At 39.7% G+C, this 18,642-nt stretch overlaps 1 protein-coding gene across 1 annotated transcript in view; it reads right to left on the bottom strand.

Annotated features, from left to right (window-relative positions):
* The window catches only part of SETBP1 (SET binding protein 1), a 267,955-nt gene that overhangs the window by 73,378 nt on the left and 175,935 nt on the right, over positions 1-18,642 (bottom strand). The window contains exon 5 of the mRNA XM_052670636.1: positions 6,309-9,774. Coding sequence (XP_052526596.1) covers positions 6,309-9,774 — 3,466 coding nt within the window. The remainder of the gene's footprint in view (positions 1-6,308; positions 9,775-18,642) is intronic.

Here is an 18,642-nt window from a genome sequence, read left to right as displayed (position 1 = left end):
TGTTTTGTTTTTTGTTTTTGTTTTTGTTTGTTTGTTTTTGTTTTTTTTTTGTTGTTGTTTTTGGTTGTTTTTTTTTTTTTTTTTTTTTTTCTTTTCCAAGACTGACAGAAGACTTAGTTGAAAACAGTAAGAAGGACATTTATCCTAAGGCACTTTTGGAGGCCGTTTCAGTAGTATCAGCTGTACATATAAGCTGTACATATATGTACAGTTGTGCATATAAACATCCAGGGGCCCAAAATGATGCTTTTACGAATGCAATTGTATTTACAAATAATGGAATTTTGCAAAGATCTGATGCTGAGTTTTACCAGCCAGATGGCATAAATACCCTGTAACTGTACAGTGCCTGTCCCTCACCACAGAACACAGCAGGGAAGACAATCCCCCCAGTGACACTGGAGGTTAAAAACAGTTGTGGCTGCTTAAAGCTATGTAGGAGCATAAGGTATCAGAGGATACCATGCCAGAGCTAGGAAAAGAGAGCATGACTAATGCTCTATACATCCTGGCAAGTGAAGCTTATGTCTGGATCTTCTCCCATCCACTTCAAGTACTGCTACTTCTCCTGCATCATATTTGCTGGGCACCAGTTTGTATCTGACCTCAGCACAGCTGTCCACAACTGGAAACAGCTTTTACTCCCCTTTCCCAAACAGACTATGTTGTTTACTTTGTTTAGACATTTTCTGGAATCACATGAGAAGATTATACTACCTGAGGTGGGTCTCCAAAATCCAGTTCACACATCAGCCTACATGTGCATCTGTACACACATGCTATGTGACACTCAGATCCCATTGAGACAAATGTTACTAAAGAAAGCAAGGTGACTTCAAATTGATAGTTTTTTTTTTCATTCACTTATTTGTCTCTTCTCCTCCCTTGTTCCAAGACCTAAATGCAAATCCATGAGTGTGTACAGAAGACCTAGTCAGTATACAGTCTATATTATAGGCATTCATATCACGTCTGTAAGATAATCAAATAAGAAAACTTCTACCAAATATGATATTGAGCCAGTGTTTCCACTATTCCTAAGGTGATATATTCACTAGAGAATAATGAATCAGTCCTGTAAATCTAGTGCCATAAAATTATTATTCATGCAAATTATTTTTCTATTAATCAAACAAAGTTTGATTAATAAGGCTGTTGACTAATCTTATTTCACTGGGTCTTCCAAATACATTCAGAAGGAGAAGTAAGTTTACTCACTAATGCAGAGTAGTAAAACTTTGATTAAGTCTTCATGATAATGATCTAGAAGAACAGATACTGGTTCCTCGAAAACAACAAACAGCTCGTCACAGTGGCTTTGCCAATATTTCACCATGTTTGTTTTTGTTCATAGGAAGTCCTGTTCTAATTCACAATAACGCATTTGACTTCTGGGAGAAAATGGCCAGAGCTTTATACCATGCTGTGTAGAAACGGTCCTTTCTAGCAGAAAACTGAGCCATAAAACGGAGTTTTGTCAGAGAAAAAAATCTCATCTGGATAAACGCCACTCATCAGAAGAGCATGGTTACTTATATTTGTAATAACATTACACAAATCCTGTTCGTTTTCTTGATCATGACTTCTCCCTTGTTCCAGTTAACCTCCCGCTCTCCCCTTTGGAAGAACTAATCATCCAAAGTAAGGCTTTTTAACAGGAGCAAGGGCAATTTTAAGATAGTAAAAATAAGTTTAAGCAAACACAGCATACAATCATGGATTTACTAAATGCATTTAACATACATGTACATACATGTGTGCACCATTGCTCTTCTCATCAAAGTGTACTTGCTGTGCAATGCCCACACCAACTATAACTGGTGAAGGAGGTGAAACTCCTTCAGAGTTAACCAGCACCATACATAATAGTTGCTAAAGAAATGTCAAATTTGAGTAAATTGAGCTCATAGCACTGTTGGACCTTGGGGATGGAATAGGTGGAGGTGACTGTAGGCAAGTTAAGCATCAGTTTGTAAAACATGTTTGCCATGCTAACTATCTAGCATTCAGAGACTTATGATTGCTACCTTGCTAATAGCTACATATAATTAACTTCACATTCCTGTAAATTTGCTGTGCGTTGTGTCTGTGCTATATCTGATGAAATTCATGTACTTATTTGTTGATCTTTTAGTCATTATGTCTACTATGCAAGACAATCTTTCCTTGTATAATCATCAGCTTAAAAAAAAAATAAAAAAAAGGCAGAAAAAGTCCGAGCTTAAAGTAGCAAAGACATCAATTAGACTCACTACAAAGAAACGAAGAAATATATTCCTATGTATAGTGGCTTTTGTCCTGTGCTTCACCATCAGCTACATCCCGACCTGTCATGATTGTAACTAGGAAATAATCAGACAGTTTGCATAGATAAAATGGCATATCTGTCTATCCAATCTTGAAAGTTAAACACGCTTTTCCTCTTTTTTCCAACTTATGGAAATCAAATAGAAGTAACTCTCTACTCTTTTCAAGGTGCAGTTTATGGCATCAGGAACACAGGTCTCCTCCTCAGCACTATGTATGAAAATGAAGCAGGCTAATGTAACTAGGCAATGAGAAGTTTGCTATGAGGACCTCTTTTAAACAGCTCAGTTCTGTCTCCCCAGCCCATCTGTGTCATCAATCTGCGATCTCTCCCTGGGACTCTCACCAGGAGCTTTAGCAGCAAATGCAGAATAGATGAAAAGATCAGCCATCCAGCTGTGCACAGTGCCTCAGGTCATGGAGTGCTGGAGGGACTCCAATATTTCGCAAATGCACGAGGTGCACCTCTGTCTGTGGAGTGTAGGAGGAGAGAGAAAACTGAGTCAGTGCCTAGTGCACACACCTAAATAGTTAGGATGTGCCTTAGTGACAGTGGAGGCAATGCAGAATCTGAATCACCTTCTGCTAGATCCTTTCCTACTGAGCTGACCAGTGCCACGCGTCTCATCTTCTATATCAGCTAAGTAAGCAAGTAGGGTTCATTAAGGTATTATCAATTAGTCTTTTTAAATAATGCAGCAAGTTTGGGTTAGCACAAGGAATATTACATGTAATTTTAATTTCTGAAAAATGCAGCAGAAGAAACTGTTTGCAGGCAGAGGATGAGAAGAAAGATGGAGTAGTTATCTTGTTTTTACGAAGAGAATATCCGGAATAGTGATGGATAAACAGGCAGAGCATATATGAAACTGTCATATGCATTTGCAGAGCACTTTTGAACACAAGAGATATCAGGATGAGTAAAATAAGCTAGAATTTCCCTTTTACTGAATACCCAGTAGCAGCCCAGTGCAGATCACGGATGTTTGCGGCAGCCAAGGGAGTCAACACTCCTCCTGTGTGATCCTTCACCCTGGTAGAGATTTCCTGTTTCTCCAGAAAGAAAGTCTAACAACTTGTCTGATCTTTCTAAATTGTAAAGTTATATGTAAGCTTTAAGGTTATCTGGCAGGATTGTTTTCTGCTATATGACCTATGAGTAGCTAGGTGCTGTTCTAAACAAAATAACAATAAGAAAAACTACACTACAGTGGTACCTGCAACCAAGACACTGGGCTGAAGATAATTACAGTGCTTGAATGCTGAGGAGTACTAACTAGTTCTATCATCATTCTTATCACAGATATCTCAACAAAGCGTGGGTAGATTTTGCTCCATATTTCATCTCCAGCAACATACTATGAAGTTGCAAATGTCATTACTGAGCATGCCAAAATGCCCATGTTGTGAATATAACACTGAAATCATGATGCAAGTCTATTTTCAGCTTTCATCTGAATATTCAGGATGTCTCTTCTTATCTCTGTTATATATTATTTTTATATAGCAAAAGATGACAAATCCTGAATGGCAAGAACTATCAGGCAGAGAAGCTGCCTCCTGGGACGGAGCTGTATGCACTCATAGGATTTCCCCCCTACCCTCCCTTGTTTCACCTTTTTTTTTTCTTTTTCTTTCTTTTTTTTTTTTTTAATGATTAGTCAATCAGCGCTTAGTCACCTCAGGGAAAAGCAAGGTGAATTAGGAGAAAGAATGCCAAGGTTATCATGGAAAAGTTTAATCCCTCCTCAGTGGGAACCAGTTAATAGCTACGGCTAGGCTCAAATATGGACCTCTGTTGGGAATCCCAGCGAAGGTCAAAGGCACAGAGGAAAATAAAGCTGCATTGAGATCTTAGACAGTCACAAGCTGACAGATGTTCCTAGGTTTTAATGAGCAGTCTTGGCTCCAGGTCTTTCTTGGAAGACATACTTAATTTTGGCATTTTTCCTTGCAAAGCAAGGTATGGTTCTAGTTAGCTGGCCTTGCTTAGCTAACTGCTGATGATTTTTCCATCTAAATAATAGCTTAACAATAAAGAAACCAGGTCATAATCTGTGACTTGAATGGATTAGGTCACGGAGAATGATGTGCAGTTGTAATCATGAAAATTAAAAATAAATAAAAATATTTTTTTGTGTAAATGAGAAACAGTTTAAAAAGTTTAAGCAGCAAATTTTATGAAGATCCTATTGCAAGACCTCCATCTTATTCATTTTCATGGTCAAATAAACAGAAGGAAAATGTCAGGAACGCATTTTTTTCTTAGCAAATCCTACTTCCAAATCAGCCTGGTAGGGATCACATCCCTACTTTGAAAACTCATTTGGGCTCACCAATGCTAATTGTTTCTTGTCATTTTTCTATGCCTGAGTGAAATATATTAAACTGGAAAAACAGGCTTAGCAGACATCTTCTGTTCAGAAGGCAGAGGCTAAAAATCCAACTATTATCAAACTGTGAAATTAATAGCTTCCAATAGACAATAGAAATAACTTAATAAAAAATTCCAAAGACTTTTGTTTGCTGAAACACAACTTCCTTTCTGCAATAGCTTACAAAATGCTTGCTGGAGAATGATTTTGTTCTTTGACAGGCATATAACAATTCTCATATAACTTGGGATTGAATTCAGTCTCTTTCCAACATTTTCATGTTTCTCATTTCTGGGTGTCACAACTGGTCTGATATTGTATGGTACAGCAAGTGGGGGAGTTTTCATGAGATAAGCTCCCATTTCAGACTGATTTTCATCATAACAGCCCAGATCTTTGACTCAGTAAAGGAAATGTCTAAATAGCTTAAATATGAGCAGTCTTTGGATCTCAATCAGATACAAGTCAATAAAAATCTGGAAAGGCTCACATTGGCAAGTTATACACATTCTCTTCTCCTTCTCTGTTCTCTGTTGATTCTCTTTTTTTGTTGTTGTTTGTTTGTTTTGTTTTTGAGGCTAAATTATGTTTCTTTGAAGCTCTTCTCTAGCACATCGGAATCTCTACTGCTGGTTTCAGTAAAGTTCACCCTTTCTCCAACAAGTATGAAACCTACTTTGTGATAAATATGTGGTGGTGCAGGAGCACTGAATTTGCTTTCAAGCTAAATTCAGCAAAACACCTGCTTCCGTCATCATAAAGTCTGCTCCCTATTGTAAAGTACAGTTCAGTCTTTCAGGCAAGATTCAGATTCTTTTCCCCCTTTTCAACTCTGTAAGAGAGGAACAGATGTCCTTAGTATCCAAAAGAGTTTTTTTCTTTCCCTGCAAACCTAGCTTATATTTCCTAGTCATACATCCTCAAACTCTTCATAGCCAGTCAGGGTTTATTGTTTCCATGACACCAATCCCTTCTTTCAGCCACTTGATTTCAGGATAATTACTTTATATCACACCTACCAACTAGAAGTAACAGATTCACACAATGATTGTAGCAAGGGTCTCTACATATTCACTGTAGCCTTCACCATCCTAGGTTCCTCTGGATAAGACACCATACCAGTCACAGAATACCGATCCACAAATTCCCATACATCTTTCTCAGCCCTTCAACAAATGAACTTTGTACGCTTTATAGGTGAGAGCAAAGTAACTCTATTCAGTGCTGTGGCTGTACTTCCAAAGGCTGGGCAACAACTATCACCTTAAGATATTAGATCCGAGTAAGAGAGTTGCCTGCTTTGCCAGCAGGTTTTGTAATTGCTGCTGCTGTAGAACATGATGGGGGGACTTTTGGCAGAAGTGCAACAAGCAAGAATAAATATGCAAGGTGAAAAGAAATATTCATAAATGCTGTCTAACAACCTAAATACTTGTGTAGGACTCAAATTAACATGTAGCCAGCTTTCTTGTCAGTATCCCTAAAGTCTAGATGGAAAATGAGAATCAATTACAAACAGTCAGAGAAGTGAATGACTTGAATAAAATTATTGAAAAATCGCAAGTCCCTCTGTTCAGCATTAAAATTAAAGTGCAGTAAGAAAAAATAAAATAAAGCAGAACTTACCAGAAGAAGCAGAAGAATCATAAGTACTTCTATCCTTCCTATTTATCCTGAAGGGCTGAATGTCCTTTTCTCTGTAAGTTCCAAACCCTTCGAAACTTCTTCTTTTATTCCCACTTCCATCATTATCCCGTTTCTCACTCGAGGAATTCATTTCACCAAACATGTCCAGGGACTCTGACCTTGCATTACTCTCAGTATTACCAGAGTATCTCTTTGTGCAAGAGTCAATGGGATCATTGCTTGAATCACTTTTATCTTTACTCTGTGTCCACTGCTGGGCATCAGAAAGTGATAAGGTAGACAGCGTATCCACTTCAAAGTTGCTCTTTGAGCCTTTGTGTCCAGTTTCACAATGCTGGTGCTTTTGCTTCTCCTTATGCTTGCTTTTCTCACTGAGCAAGGATATATCTTTATCTGAGCCACTTAGCCTTTCATTGATAGAGTGACTGGAGAAGCCAGTGGACTTGCTAGCAAAGAGACCACTCAGATCTTCATGTGTCCCCACTATCCTCTCATCCTTATGCTTGTGCTTATGTTTGTGTTTCCTTTTGTGAAGTCGGCTACTTGAAAGGCTTGTTCCTCCAACCTTTGGAGGAGCCAAAGAGGACTGCATGTCTCCAAGGCCCATTCCCACAGGTGTTTGTAGGTGCACTCCATGTTTTGCTTTATGCTTGGCAGTGGTGGACATCTTCATATGAGAGCTTGCATGGAATTGGGGTGGGGGCACGGTAGGTCTCATAAATGGGGAAGCCGCTCCGAGCGTGTGAGACAGGTACAAAGGAGCTGGATACTGACCATAGTAACCAAGATTCATCATAGGCATTGATGTGTAAGGCATTCCATAGGGTGCATAGTAACTCCCACTGGGAATAGGGTAACCGAACCCTTGTAAAAAAGGCACCTTTGTCATGGTGTCATTGGTTTTGGCAGGTCTACCACGCTTCTTCTTAGACTTCATGTCAGAGGTCCTGCGAAGATAGAGCAATGGGTCATACTGGATATATGGCACAGGGTAATAATGATCAAAATTAATCCTGAAGATGCTGGGATATGGATTTTCATGATAAAATGTGTAACTACGATGCGAAATCCTGAACACTTGAAATTTATTGATGAGTTCCTCAAGGTCTGCCAGAAACTGGAGATCATCTCTGTTTTGCAAGCTTTTCCTTTTCCTCTTGTGCTTTGGCTTTTTCATGCTCTCGTGAGAGAGAAAGTTATCCACAATGAGATGTTTCTGCCGGTGACCATGCCTGTTTTTTGTGCTGGTGTCAGATGGGATAGCCTCTGGATTGTCCAGGGTGCAGAAATCAAAGGAGTATCTCCGGCGGGATTCTGAGCTTTTCTCAGCCTGGTCAGAAGTACTGTTGTTGTCTGTACCTATCCCACTGTCGCTCGGAATGGTTTCCTCACTGTGAGACTCACTCACTGGTGACAGCGTAACTTCTTTTAGAGAACCTATTTCACAGAGGTGGGAAGGTGAATTAGCCATTAACCTGGGTGGAGACAGCTTCCAAGTTCCACTGTGCATTCCTTTCTGGGTTTTTGTAGGAAGAGCACTGATAGGTTGAAGATTTGGCATAGTTTTTAACTCTGAAAAATTTGTTTCAGTGCTTGCAGGGCTAAGGTTGCCATTAGTCCCTGCTAACTGTGTTGAAAGCGGATGAATAGCTGCTGGTGACGATGCCACAAGTGACTGCAGGTTGGAAGGCACTGCTGGGTTTTCTGGCTGGCTGGAAACAGGCCTTGAGTGCTTCATGGCTGTCTTAGGTTCTTCTGGTTGAGGCTGCAGTTCTGCTCTTGGCTTCCTCCCCCGTTTTTTACCAATGTAGATAGTCCCCCTCTTGCTGACATTGATCTGCTTCCCTAGTCTGGCATCAATGGTTGTTGGCCCAGCGCTAGATGGTGGCTGGATTTTCGCTTTCAGAGCTATGCTGCTGGAGCAGGAGGACAAAATCTGATTGAGAATATTCTTTCTCTTAAGGGTCTTCATCTTATTAATGGTCTTGATAGTCTTCTTATCCAAGACCCCAAGCTTTCCAACCTTTTTGTGAAACTTAAGATCACTGATGGACTTGTCCTCTCCTGGGACCATCTGAGCCAACTTGGCCAGATTCCGTCTCCTCTTTCTTTTCTTAGTTCCTGGAAATTCACGATTGATTGGACTCACTGGGCTAGTGGATGTTCCCTCATGAATGGTTTCAACAGTAAGCAAAGGCTGTTTCTTTGGTCGTCCTCTTTTTTTCTTGACAGGTGTGATCACAGTAAGACTGTCTGTATTGGTATACAGAGGGCTGGATGGCGTGATGGGATAGGCTGAAGGAGGTTCCACCATCATCTTTTCAGATGCGGTCATGGAGGTCTCCCGAAGGATAGATTTAGGTTTGCTGCAGGTCCATCGCCGTTTAGCTGTGAGTTTGGGGTGCTGGACCTCAGACAGTTTGTTAGCTGTGGGGAGATCAGTGGATAGGAGAGTAGATGTCACAGCTACAGATTTTCTGAGTCTGGTGGCACTGTTGGGGGAAGCTCTGTCAATAAGCACACTGCTGTCAATAGCTGCTAAGGGAGACTCATTTTCAATCACTTTCCCTGGCTTTGTGACTCGAATATCTTTTTTACTCCCTTCTGACTGAGAAATAGTCCTGTTTGCTACTTCACTGCTAATAGCAAGCCCAGAAGGCAGACTTTTCTCTTGGATAGCTTTCTCCATTGAAGATTTCGTAGACTGCCTTTTTTTCCTTTTGTGGCTGGATGTATCTGTTGTTGGAGACTTTATTGGGATAGTAATTCGTACATGGCTAGTGTCATTTTCACAGCTGCTAGCAGAAGTGGGATTCTGTTTTGATGGTGACGCATCTAACACACTGTCCATTGAATAAGATTCTTTTTTTCCTTCCATGCTGTCATGGCATTTGCTGTCAAATGCTTTCTGAGCGCTCTTCATCCACTCAATGTCAGCAGTTTGGATGGTTTGACATATCAAGTCCTTTTTGCTGGACTTCTTCTTTGTACTCCCAGCAGACTGATCAGGAGCTTCCAGCTGCACGCCTCCGTCTTGATCACCAATAGGCAACAGCCCGTTGCTCTCGGAGACACCGCTTGGCTGAGCAGTCACACCAATGTTGTTGGGTGATGAGACTGCACTGCAAATGGCAAGCTCTTTGCTGCTGACAGACAGCTGCCCCCACGTGCTGCTGGCACATGACTTCTTTGCTTGGGATTTACTGAAGGAAACTCCTGGCTCTGGAGGAGTGACCTTGGTGGCACTAACAGCTTCTCGACTGGGTTCTGCGTTGATGAAGCAACTTTGAGAAGTGGATCCAGTATTGGAGCTTGCTGACCAGTCAAGATGGTGCTGGTTGCTACTTTTCTGCTGGTGCTTTGATTTTAAGGTATCACTGGTGAAGTCTTGTTGGAGGCCTGGATCATAGTGCAGGGTAGAATGTTTCTGTGGCCTGTCATAAACCTGGAAGGTAAGAAAAGAAAAAAAAAAATCAGGGAAAAAGTTAGTTTATCAGTCCAGTCACAACCACTGGCTGCAGCTCTTTAGTTGCATAGTGAATGACAACTGCTCTAAGCCAAAGTCCTCATAACAGTTAGGAGCCTTTATAAAGTGTCCTTATATTTCAGTCAAGTTTGCATTCAGATTCATGCATTGTAAACAAGTTTTGTGTGTTTTCCCACTCTAAAAACAATGGAAATATTTTCTATAAATGCTAAATTGCAGAGGAAACATTTTTTATTGATTTTTAATTTAAAACATGAGTAAAATATTCCCTTCCAATGAATGAATGGTGAAACTTAGCCTCTCGGTGAGAATGCTTTTCCTTAAAAACAATCCCTAGTAAACTCAATGCTCAAAATTAAATCCACTAATGTAAACAACATGAATATAGAATTATCTAGGAAGCTACAACAAACAAGAGGAAAACCTATGAGTTCATCTCCCCACAAAGCCAAAATCCTCAAAGATCTGCTTGTTTAAATTACCATGTAGAAGTCATCACCACAAAATCAATGGTTAAAAATGATAAGCATAGTATCCACTATGTGAGGTACACTTGGCAAGTTCAAGATTTGCATTATTCTCTTTATATTTTAATAATCTGATATTTGCATTGTTGGGAAGTGACATCTTCAATACACTTTTTAATCTGACAGCAAGCCTTCAAACTGCAGGGGTAACAGAAAGGGCAGAATTATACCAAAGTCGTCTTCAGAGCAAAATAAAGGCTACTTTATTCTTGGCAGGCCTTCTTCATTTTGAGAAAATTATATTTCTTTACAGCTATAACTTTTTCAAAACTCTTTTAAGTGTAAAAAACAATGAAACATACATTTTATTTTCTCTCTCTGACCTCCTCTAGCCATTTGTTTTCTCTGGTCACATTCAGATGTTATGTTTTGTAAAGCTCTGGACCAAACCGTGCAACTGATTTTGAGCATCTAGTAAACAAGCAAACAACTGTTCCCAACAAACTGTAACAACACCGTTCTGAATACCAAATAAATGATGAGAGACTTAAAATAAATGCGTAACTAAGGAAAGAACAATAGAAAACAACTGCTAAGTGTCTCATGTTTCTGCAAACATGCTGTTACAATTAAGTTTCTATCAGCAGCATTACATTAGATCCCTGCTTGGGTTGTTTGCCACAGAGATTTTGGGGTCAGCACAAAATGGTTCTGAGCTCCTTGAGGCCTAGTCCTCTGGGAAATTAGGTGTCCTCAAATTTTGATCAATTTCAGAGGGGATTTGTAAGGTGCTAAACACCCCAAGTCCACAATATGTTATTTAGTGACCAGCAAACATGCAACTTATAGGCAAAGTAATGTTGAGGTATCCTTAGTATTCACATGAAAAAGGACATGTGGCCTTTCTGGAATAGGCGGTAACGATGAAGTTGTTCTGGTCCATTGTTTGCAGAGTAATAGGGGACTCTTAAATCCTGTGGATAGTTCAGCTGTTGTACATATGGACCAGCTACGCTCAGGGAAAGCAGAGATTTCCAGGAATTGTGGAGTGAGAAAATGAAAGTATGCAGCTGCGGTGGTGCTGCAGATGTCACGGGCGAGTGACACACTTTTCTTTCCTTTTTTTCAGCCTGAGAAAAGAGCCGAAAGCATAAATAGGCCTCGGGGAAGAAATCGGCTCCTCCTCTCAGCAGCCTCCCACGCTCCAGCCGCACTGCAGCCTAGGGGCACGCAGCTCCCAAGCACAACATCAATGTCCTCCTTGGGTAAAATACAAGGGAAAACACAGCCCACCTGTTTCCATGTCTCTAGAATGAAGTTGAGTATGTTTTCATGCCTCACATAGAACATACTCTTCCAGTGTACAATTTTTTATTCAGAAAAAAAGCCTGGAAATAGTGGGTTGAGGTCTCTCCCAGCCCCTGGTGCTGTGCCAAGGTAGAGATCTCAGCTCTATGGCTGCTGTCAAAGCAACTCCTGCCCCTCACATTATTTCCAAAATGCTGAGCTGCAAAACTAAGCAACAGGAACAATTTCATTCGGAAAAAGAGAAGGTGACTATAGCAAGAAAAAAACATCACAAGCTAGCAACACCCTGGTGTCTCTAAGCACACTGCACACACACAGGAATCTCTGGTTTAAAAGAAGCAATAATCTCTATATTTAAAGCCATTAATAAGGGCTCAGCATTGAGAGGCCAGCTGTATATGAGAGATGAGTGCTGATATATCAGTTGAATCCTCCAGTCTCATTTCCTTGTTCCACGCACTATAAAATGGTGATGCAACTACCAACATATCCCTAATGATAGCCTTGTCATTACTGCAGTACCACAGGCCACCACAACATTAATCTTACAGTTCATGAGAAAGATATCCCTCTGTCATCAAAGGTGCCAACGCTTGAGGCATTTTACCACATAGATAAATATTCCAATTTTAACAGGGCCTCAAAAACCAGTCGACAGGATTGGAGAACTTCATTTCTGAAATGGGATGTCAAACTAAATATCTGCTGTAGCAAATAGCAGTCCACAGGGTCTCTTCATGGTATCCTTCCAGCATAACGTTTACAGTTTGCTCTCTCCTGCCAGACATGTCCATGTCATCCCAAAATAATTCTTGTGGAGGAAAGACCAAAGTAATCAGAGAGCATGCAGCTGCAGTAGGTTGGATTTCATAGGCTATATCAAATACATGGGGACTGTCTTCTTAAAAGCAACAGTAAACTGGTTAAAAGTAATGCAGCAAAATCTATTTCTTTTTATGGTGTATTTTTCTGTACTGCTTTCTGATCCCATTGGTCCTAACAGTTAGGCTTCATCTTGCCTTTCTGGGTGAGCACAATCCTAAGAAACAAACAAGAGATATCATAATATATCTAATATCTGGGATAAACTACTGGAGGATATTGGGTCTGTTGAGGGGGAGCGGAGCAAAGGGAGGCTTGGTAAGAGTAAACGAGGCTCTTCACAAGCCTATATCTTGCTACCTTACACAGAAATTCATTATTTTATTTGTCAGTGAGCATGTAATATACTGCAGATCTATAGCAGGGGTCTTTTGACTCAAAAAGCGTTCCTATGGCAACACAGCTTGAGACCAGTACCAAGAACAGTGGGCTTTTTCCTGAAAAGTGAAATGATTAACTTTTGTTTACTTTTTGGTTTATGATATCCTAAAAATACTTCAAACTTCAGCCCCTCTATTTGTAGTTCTCACTTCCATTTAAAGAGATTTTCTTTAGCAACTAATTATTCTGGATTATTCTACTCCTTCACCTGATAGAAAAGTAGAAACATATTTTAACCCATGTAATTTTATCACTAACCTTGGTCAATATTTCTCTTGATTCAGTTTACAAGAAAGCCTTAGTGGGTTATAACCCCACCTTTCCTTTAAAAAGTAAAAATAATATCTTCTGCTTTATAACTGCAAGGAAGTTTGAGCAACACAATCCACTATGCACTAAAACTTATACTAAAAAAAGTGACTTATGAATCCTCTTACCATTAGTGAAATGGTTTTAGCGTCAAGCTCATGACTTTCAGTCCTCACTTCAGGTAGCTTTATGTAGACTTACAAGCAGGATACATCTTGTTTGCAATTGAAGAGAATCGCACAGAGAGCAGAGATGGCAGTGTGTGCTTTCACATGCCTTGCCAGACCTGTGTATCCCTGCACCTACTGATATACTTATCTTGATAATTTTATTCAGGCACGCAGGCCTCAACCATTAAAAAGGAAAGACATATTATAGCCACCTTCCTAATGAATAGTGCCTTACTCTACAAAGAGTACCCAATGGCTGAATCCGTCCCTCTTGGACTCTTATTTTAACTACTAGATGTATCACTCTGCCTCCACATCCCCTCTGAGCTTCTCTCGAAATTTACATGCTACTTCCAGTCCCAAAGCAGAAAGCAGGAAAAGATTCCAGTAACCAAATCAATAAATTAATGTGAACATGAGAAAAAAAAAAAAATCCAAACTAATCTACAGGGGAAAAAAAAAAAAAAAAAGAAAAATAAGAAAAAGAGAATAATAAACACTTGGATATAACTTGAAACAAATCTAGTAGCTTACAGGGTGTGGTAACTTTTTGCTCCAAAAGGAAAAAGGAAAAAAATTCTAGAGGTATATATTCCTGACATACAGCTTGTCAGGAATCTGGCTTGCAAATCAAAGTTAATACTACTACGCCCCCTCTTTAAATCATTTGCAGATCCATCTGTGTAATGGCTCCTCAAGTGTAATTCCCTATTAAGAGGCTTTATATGGAGAGATAAGCAGCTGGTTCCCATGTCACTAATTGCTGTCTGCTGTGATTTTAAAACATCTGCACTATTGTGCTCTTCATTTTCATATTCTAATCACCCTGAAACTTGAAAAAGGTACATCATTGATTGTTTCTGTGGGTTAATTAGTACACGGTCTCCTTGTAGAGACAATTTAAAGGCAGTCAGAACCTCAATCAGCAAGTTTGTTTTAAAAATTAATAACATTGGGAGTGTCTGTGGGGATTGGCATCCACAGTGACACATCAGAGTATGCTCTGGGGACATACCGTCCTTTGTTTTCTTCTTCACAGGCTGAAAATAAAATAAAATAAAAATGAGGAAAGGCTTTCCTAAACAAATAATATCACTTAGAGACTTTGGAAGTGTTTGCCTTTTCTCAGGGCCACTCCTGCCTCTCCAGCAAGCAAGAATCTCAGAAAAGCATTGTTCAATTCCTCTGTGTGGTCTAGGAACCTGAAAGGCATTTTTGGTAGCAATTCTGGCAATGAGGAGCTGACATCTCATTGGAAATCAATGGGGTGACTGTTTTAATTTATGCAAGAGTTTGGTCTGTTGGCCACCTGGGCTGGTTGATGCTGAGTCATAAGATTGCTTCCAAGCCATGCAGAGAAGTATATTAGCTCAGGCACAGCATTCTGCTAAGGGAGCTGTTTTGCATGTAGACCAGACCTTCCTTGCACCTAGCCTGGTTTGAGAAAAGGCAAGGCTGCATTCATTCCTAATTCCGTTTTGAAAAAATTAAAGACGAGGTTGATAATGTTTCTAAACTATTCCGAAAACAGCTCTTTGATGAGGCAAAAGGTCAGCCTGAGATTTTTTAGGACTGAATGAAAATATCTGGCTGCAGTAATGATAAGATGGAAATGCAATGTGCACCTGCCTTCTAAAAACAACAGATGTGGCTTTGGTCCTTTTTTACAAGGAGTTCCAAAAAATGGGAGAAACTCCAGATAATTCGTTCCTCTTGAAAAGCTTTCTCTTCAGTTTCTGCATCCTAGACATGCATGAAAATAAGTTGCTGGAAAATAAAACCCTTTGAGAGGAAGAAAAAGTCTGAGATATCCTGCTCCAGCACATGAATAAATAATCCTAGCTCAGATCATACTTTTGCTCAAAACTGAAACTGAGCATTTCCTCTCATTTCCCAGTGGGGCAACTGAAAACAGCTCACTTGAAGCTTATAATCAGAACTAAAGGTTGGAGACAGTTCACATCTTTTGGTGAGTGCTCCAAGCCTTCCAGAGCCAGCTTTACTCTGTAAATAAAAGATGCTAGGTAGAGGAGATTCAAGGTCTAGAGAAACTTGGTTCTGGTCTGATGACTTACGGGTTTAGCAGTAATTGTGGTCAATTTATATCAGGATTGTTTGATTGAATCAGGTCAGTTTGTAATAGCAAGTGTCTGAAAGGGCTCAGGAAGTCTTGTATATCCTTAGTAACTGTAATCATGGAGGAGGGATCACAAATTGGAATGTGACACTTGATAGAAAGGAAAACAGCAGTAACATCTTGTGAGAAACTCCACTAAAGCTAGTTCAAAACTGATACAAGGGCTTTAATTCCAATTAAAATATGGATAGAAAACATGTCATCAGGCATTAATATGAAATTCACGATTATTGTCCTAAAGAAGGGGAATTTTCCAGGGCAGTGCCAGAGTTCACTCCTTTCTTAAAATCCTCAATCTTCAATAGCACAAAGCCCAAACACCACCACATTCACACAACTAAGGATCATTCATTAGATATCGAAAGAGAGGCAGGAGTTAACACGAAGCTGCAGGGGGACTACTTGAGAGCAAGACACAGCATGGGCTAAGAGTGGGTTAATTAAAAGCAAAGCATCAACTGTTTGTGTCCATTCGCTGAACATAAACATAGCAGACTGTGGTGCAGTGCTGTGCACATCAAGAAGAGCTCCACTGAAGGTGCTGGGAGTCCCTGCAGATTTGCACTGCTGTTGTTATACACCTCTGTTTTCCCTGAGATATTTGTGTAATCATATCAATACAGAAAAGGTGAAATTCCATGGGAAAGTTGGTGTTGTTATTTGCTGCTGCAGCTTAAGCAGCTTGTTGTTCTTACCATGGGCATGGTCAAGATAACTAAGTAAAAATATTGATAAAACAAAAGCTTTTGCATTGCAAACCTTTTGAGAATATTAACTAAAGTCCTTATTTTACAGAAACGGTAAAGCAATACACAGAGATTACTGAATGGTCTAAAGATGCTCACAAGATTGCAAATAATATAGTTTTTTGTGCCTTCCAACTAAGGCATCCTGATTTGCTTTATAACTGTCAGATTCTAAGTTATTCCAAATTAATTTTGGTACTGCTTTAAATGATGATTTGCATGCTACTTCAGTGTTCAGCTGCATTCCAAACACTTTCAATTTCCAAACACAGTAATTGAGGATTTTATTTGGGTAAACTGCAACAGATTGTGAGTTTATAAAGGTTAAATTTGGAACTAGGATCTGATCCATTCCTTACTTGCAGAATAAGGTCATCTCTGCACATACTCTTTTTTTTTTTTTATCAAACATTTATCAACCCTATTCTTTTCAGAGCTACACATTAAACACCGAGTCTGGGAAAACCCTAAACAATGGGATTTTTCTGTCATTTCCAACAAAGAGCCCATCACCACTGACATAACAATGCAGTTGAAGTATCATGTTTAAGCATAACATGTTTTGCTGCCTAACTTTAGGCAGCTAGTAGAGAACAAATACCACCTAAGGTGGACTATAACAGAACTAACACAGTTTTGGTGAGACAGCCCTAGTTCGATCCTTGCTTGACCTTTAGCCAGTGCATAGAGTTCTAAGTGAGTGTTTCAATTGGGCATTACACCCAAGAAGCAGGGGTTTGCAGAGGAAAATGTCTTGCTAAACTTCTTGGGTTTTTTTTTTTTTTTTGGTCCAAAAGCTGGGTTAATGAACCATCACTGACACAAATACTTTAATATTGATATATGAAATGTATTTCCATCCCTTCAGTAGCGCTATAGTCCCATGGAGCTGGTGTGCAAGTAAAAAAATTGCATGTCTAACTTTATGTTTTATGCTTTTTCTCCTTCCTCTGTAACTTCTGCATTTGAGGGCAAAATCAAATGGCAGAAGGGTCCCAGGATGGATGGAGTTCTATTGGCTTTATAGAAATGCTAGCAGTAAGTATTTATTTCTGAAACGTCTGTGGTGTTGTCCAAAACATTAATGCTTCAGCACGTCTCAGATTACTAAATTGGAAATAAGGATGTGAGCAGCTGTGTACTCTAAGTTTCTGCTGTAATTTTTAAAAGCCTGCAGTGCTTAATTTGCATTGAAAGATTTCATTTATTATAGGAATTGTAGCTTTATCCTGAATGCATTTATTTTTTTCCAAGGGGTGGGGGAATTATAAATGGCTTTTCCATTGAGGCCAATGCTTCTTTCCACTAGAGTTAAATAATTTGAGTATAAATTGAGTCCTTGAATGTCAAGGAGATGCTGAATTCACCTGAAAACAGGCATTTAGAAAAGGTCATAAAAGCTGTGAGCTCCAGTCAGTTATCTCATCATTCTTTTAGCATGCACTTCATTTAGCAGTTACTGACCGCCAGATTAATTCTTTCAAAGCATCCTGATTGCAGCTAAGGTCTAGCATGAAGTATTGCATATGCTACAGCATTAGAACAAAGTCCAGAAATCTGCCAGAACATCAATTTGGTGTATCTGGGTTAAATTTCATGAAAATTCGCAAAGGGGTTTAAATATACTGAAGGAAAGGAAAGTTTTTCCACTTCTCTGCATCAAGGGCTGAGTCCTGCCCTACCAATTCACCCTGAAAACATGAAACTGATCCGCAACAAGAGGTGGGTGGTTCATTCCTGTTGGAAAATCTGCCTGGAGATGTCATACATGATAAATTTTTAGCTCCACTTGTTATGAACTCAAAACCACACTCTCTGTAGAGCCAGCAGATGATGTGGGATGTATACCATGTTCTTGACTCTTTCAAAAAGCTGGTCTCCATCTCCTGAGTGGGATTCTCCTTGGTTTTTATTAGTAAAATAATTATCTTGTGATGAAAGAGAATAGGAACACACTCATCTAGCCTCAAACTCTTATGCTGTCATTCCTAACAATTCAAGTAAGCATGCAGTGAAACCTACCCCATATGCAAAAACCATAGGACAACTATCATTTCAGTTTCGTCCTCTCACTTTATATGTACTCTGTGCCCATTTTTCAAAGATGCTTTGGATGAAATGTAATCCTTTTCTCCATATTGCTCATACCAACTGCAAGTGAATGACACTGTTTCTGGGGAACTTTGCTGTGGAGGCTGAAGACATCAGAAGTGTGACAGCAGATTGTTTCTAGTCTAAAGATGACACCCTCTCCCTCTCCATAATCATCACTTTTAGTATTCCACCACGTGAGTGCACTTACACACCTAAGCAGTTGTGTTTGAAGAAAAACACCAAGCAATTCACAGGCACATCTAAGGTATAGGTGCATTCTATGAGGATTAAAACTTCCACCTGCACGTCCTCTTACAAGAATATAAAAGCAG

The sequence above is a fragment of the Tympanuchus pallidicinctus genome, unplaced genomic scaffold (genome assembly GCF_026119805.1).
Source record: "Tympanuchus pallidicinctus isolate F22 unplaced genomic scaffold, pur_lepc_1.0 scaffold9, whole genome shotgun sequence".
Classification (NCBI taxonomy): Eukaryota; Metazoa; Chordata; class Aves; order Galliformes; family Phasianidae; genus Tympanuchus; species Tympanuchus pallidicinctus.
Note: the sequence above shows the minus strand (reverse complement) of the source record. Positions and strands in the feature narration are given on the sequence as shown.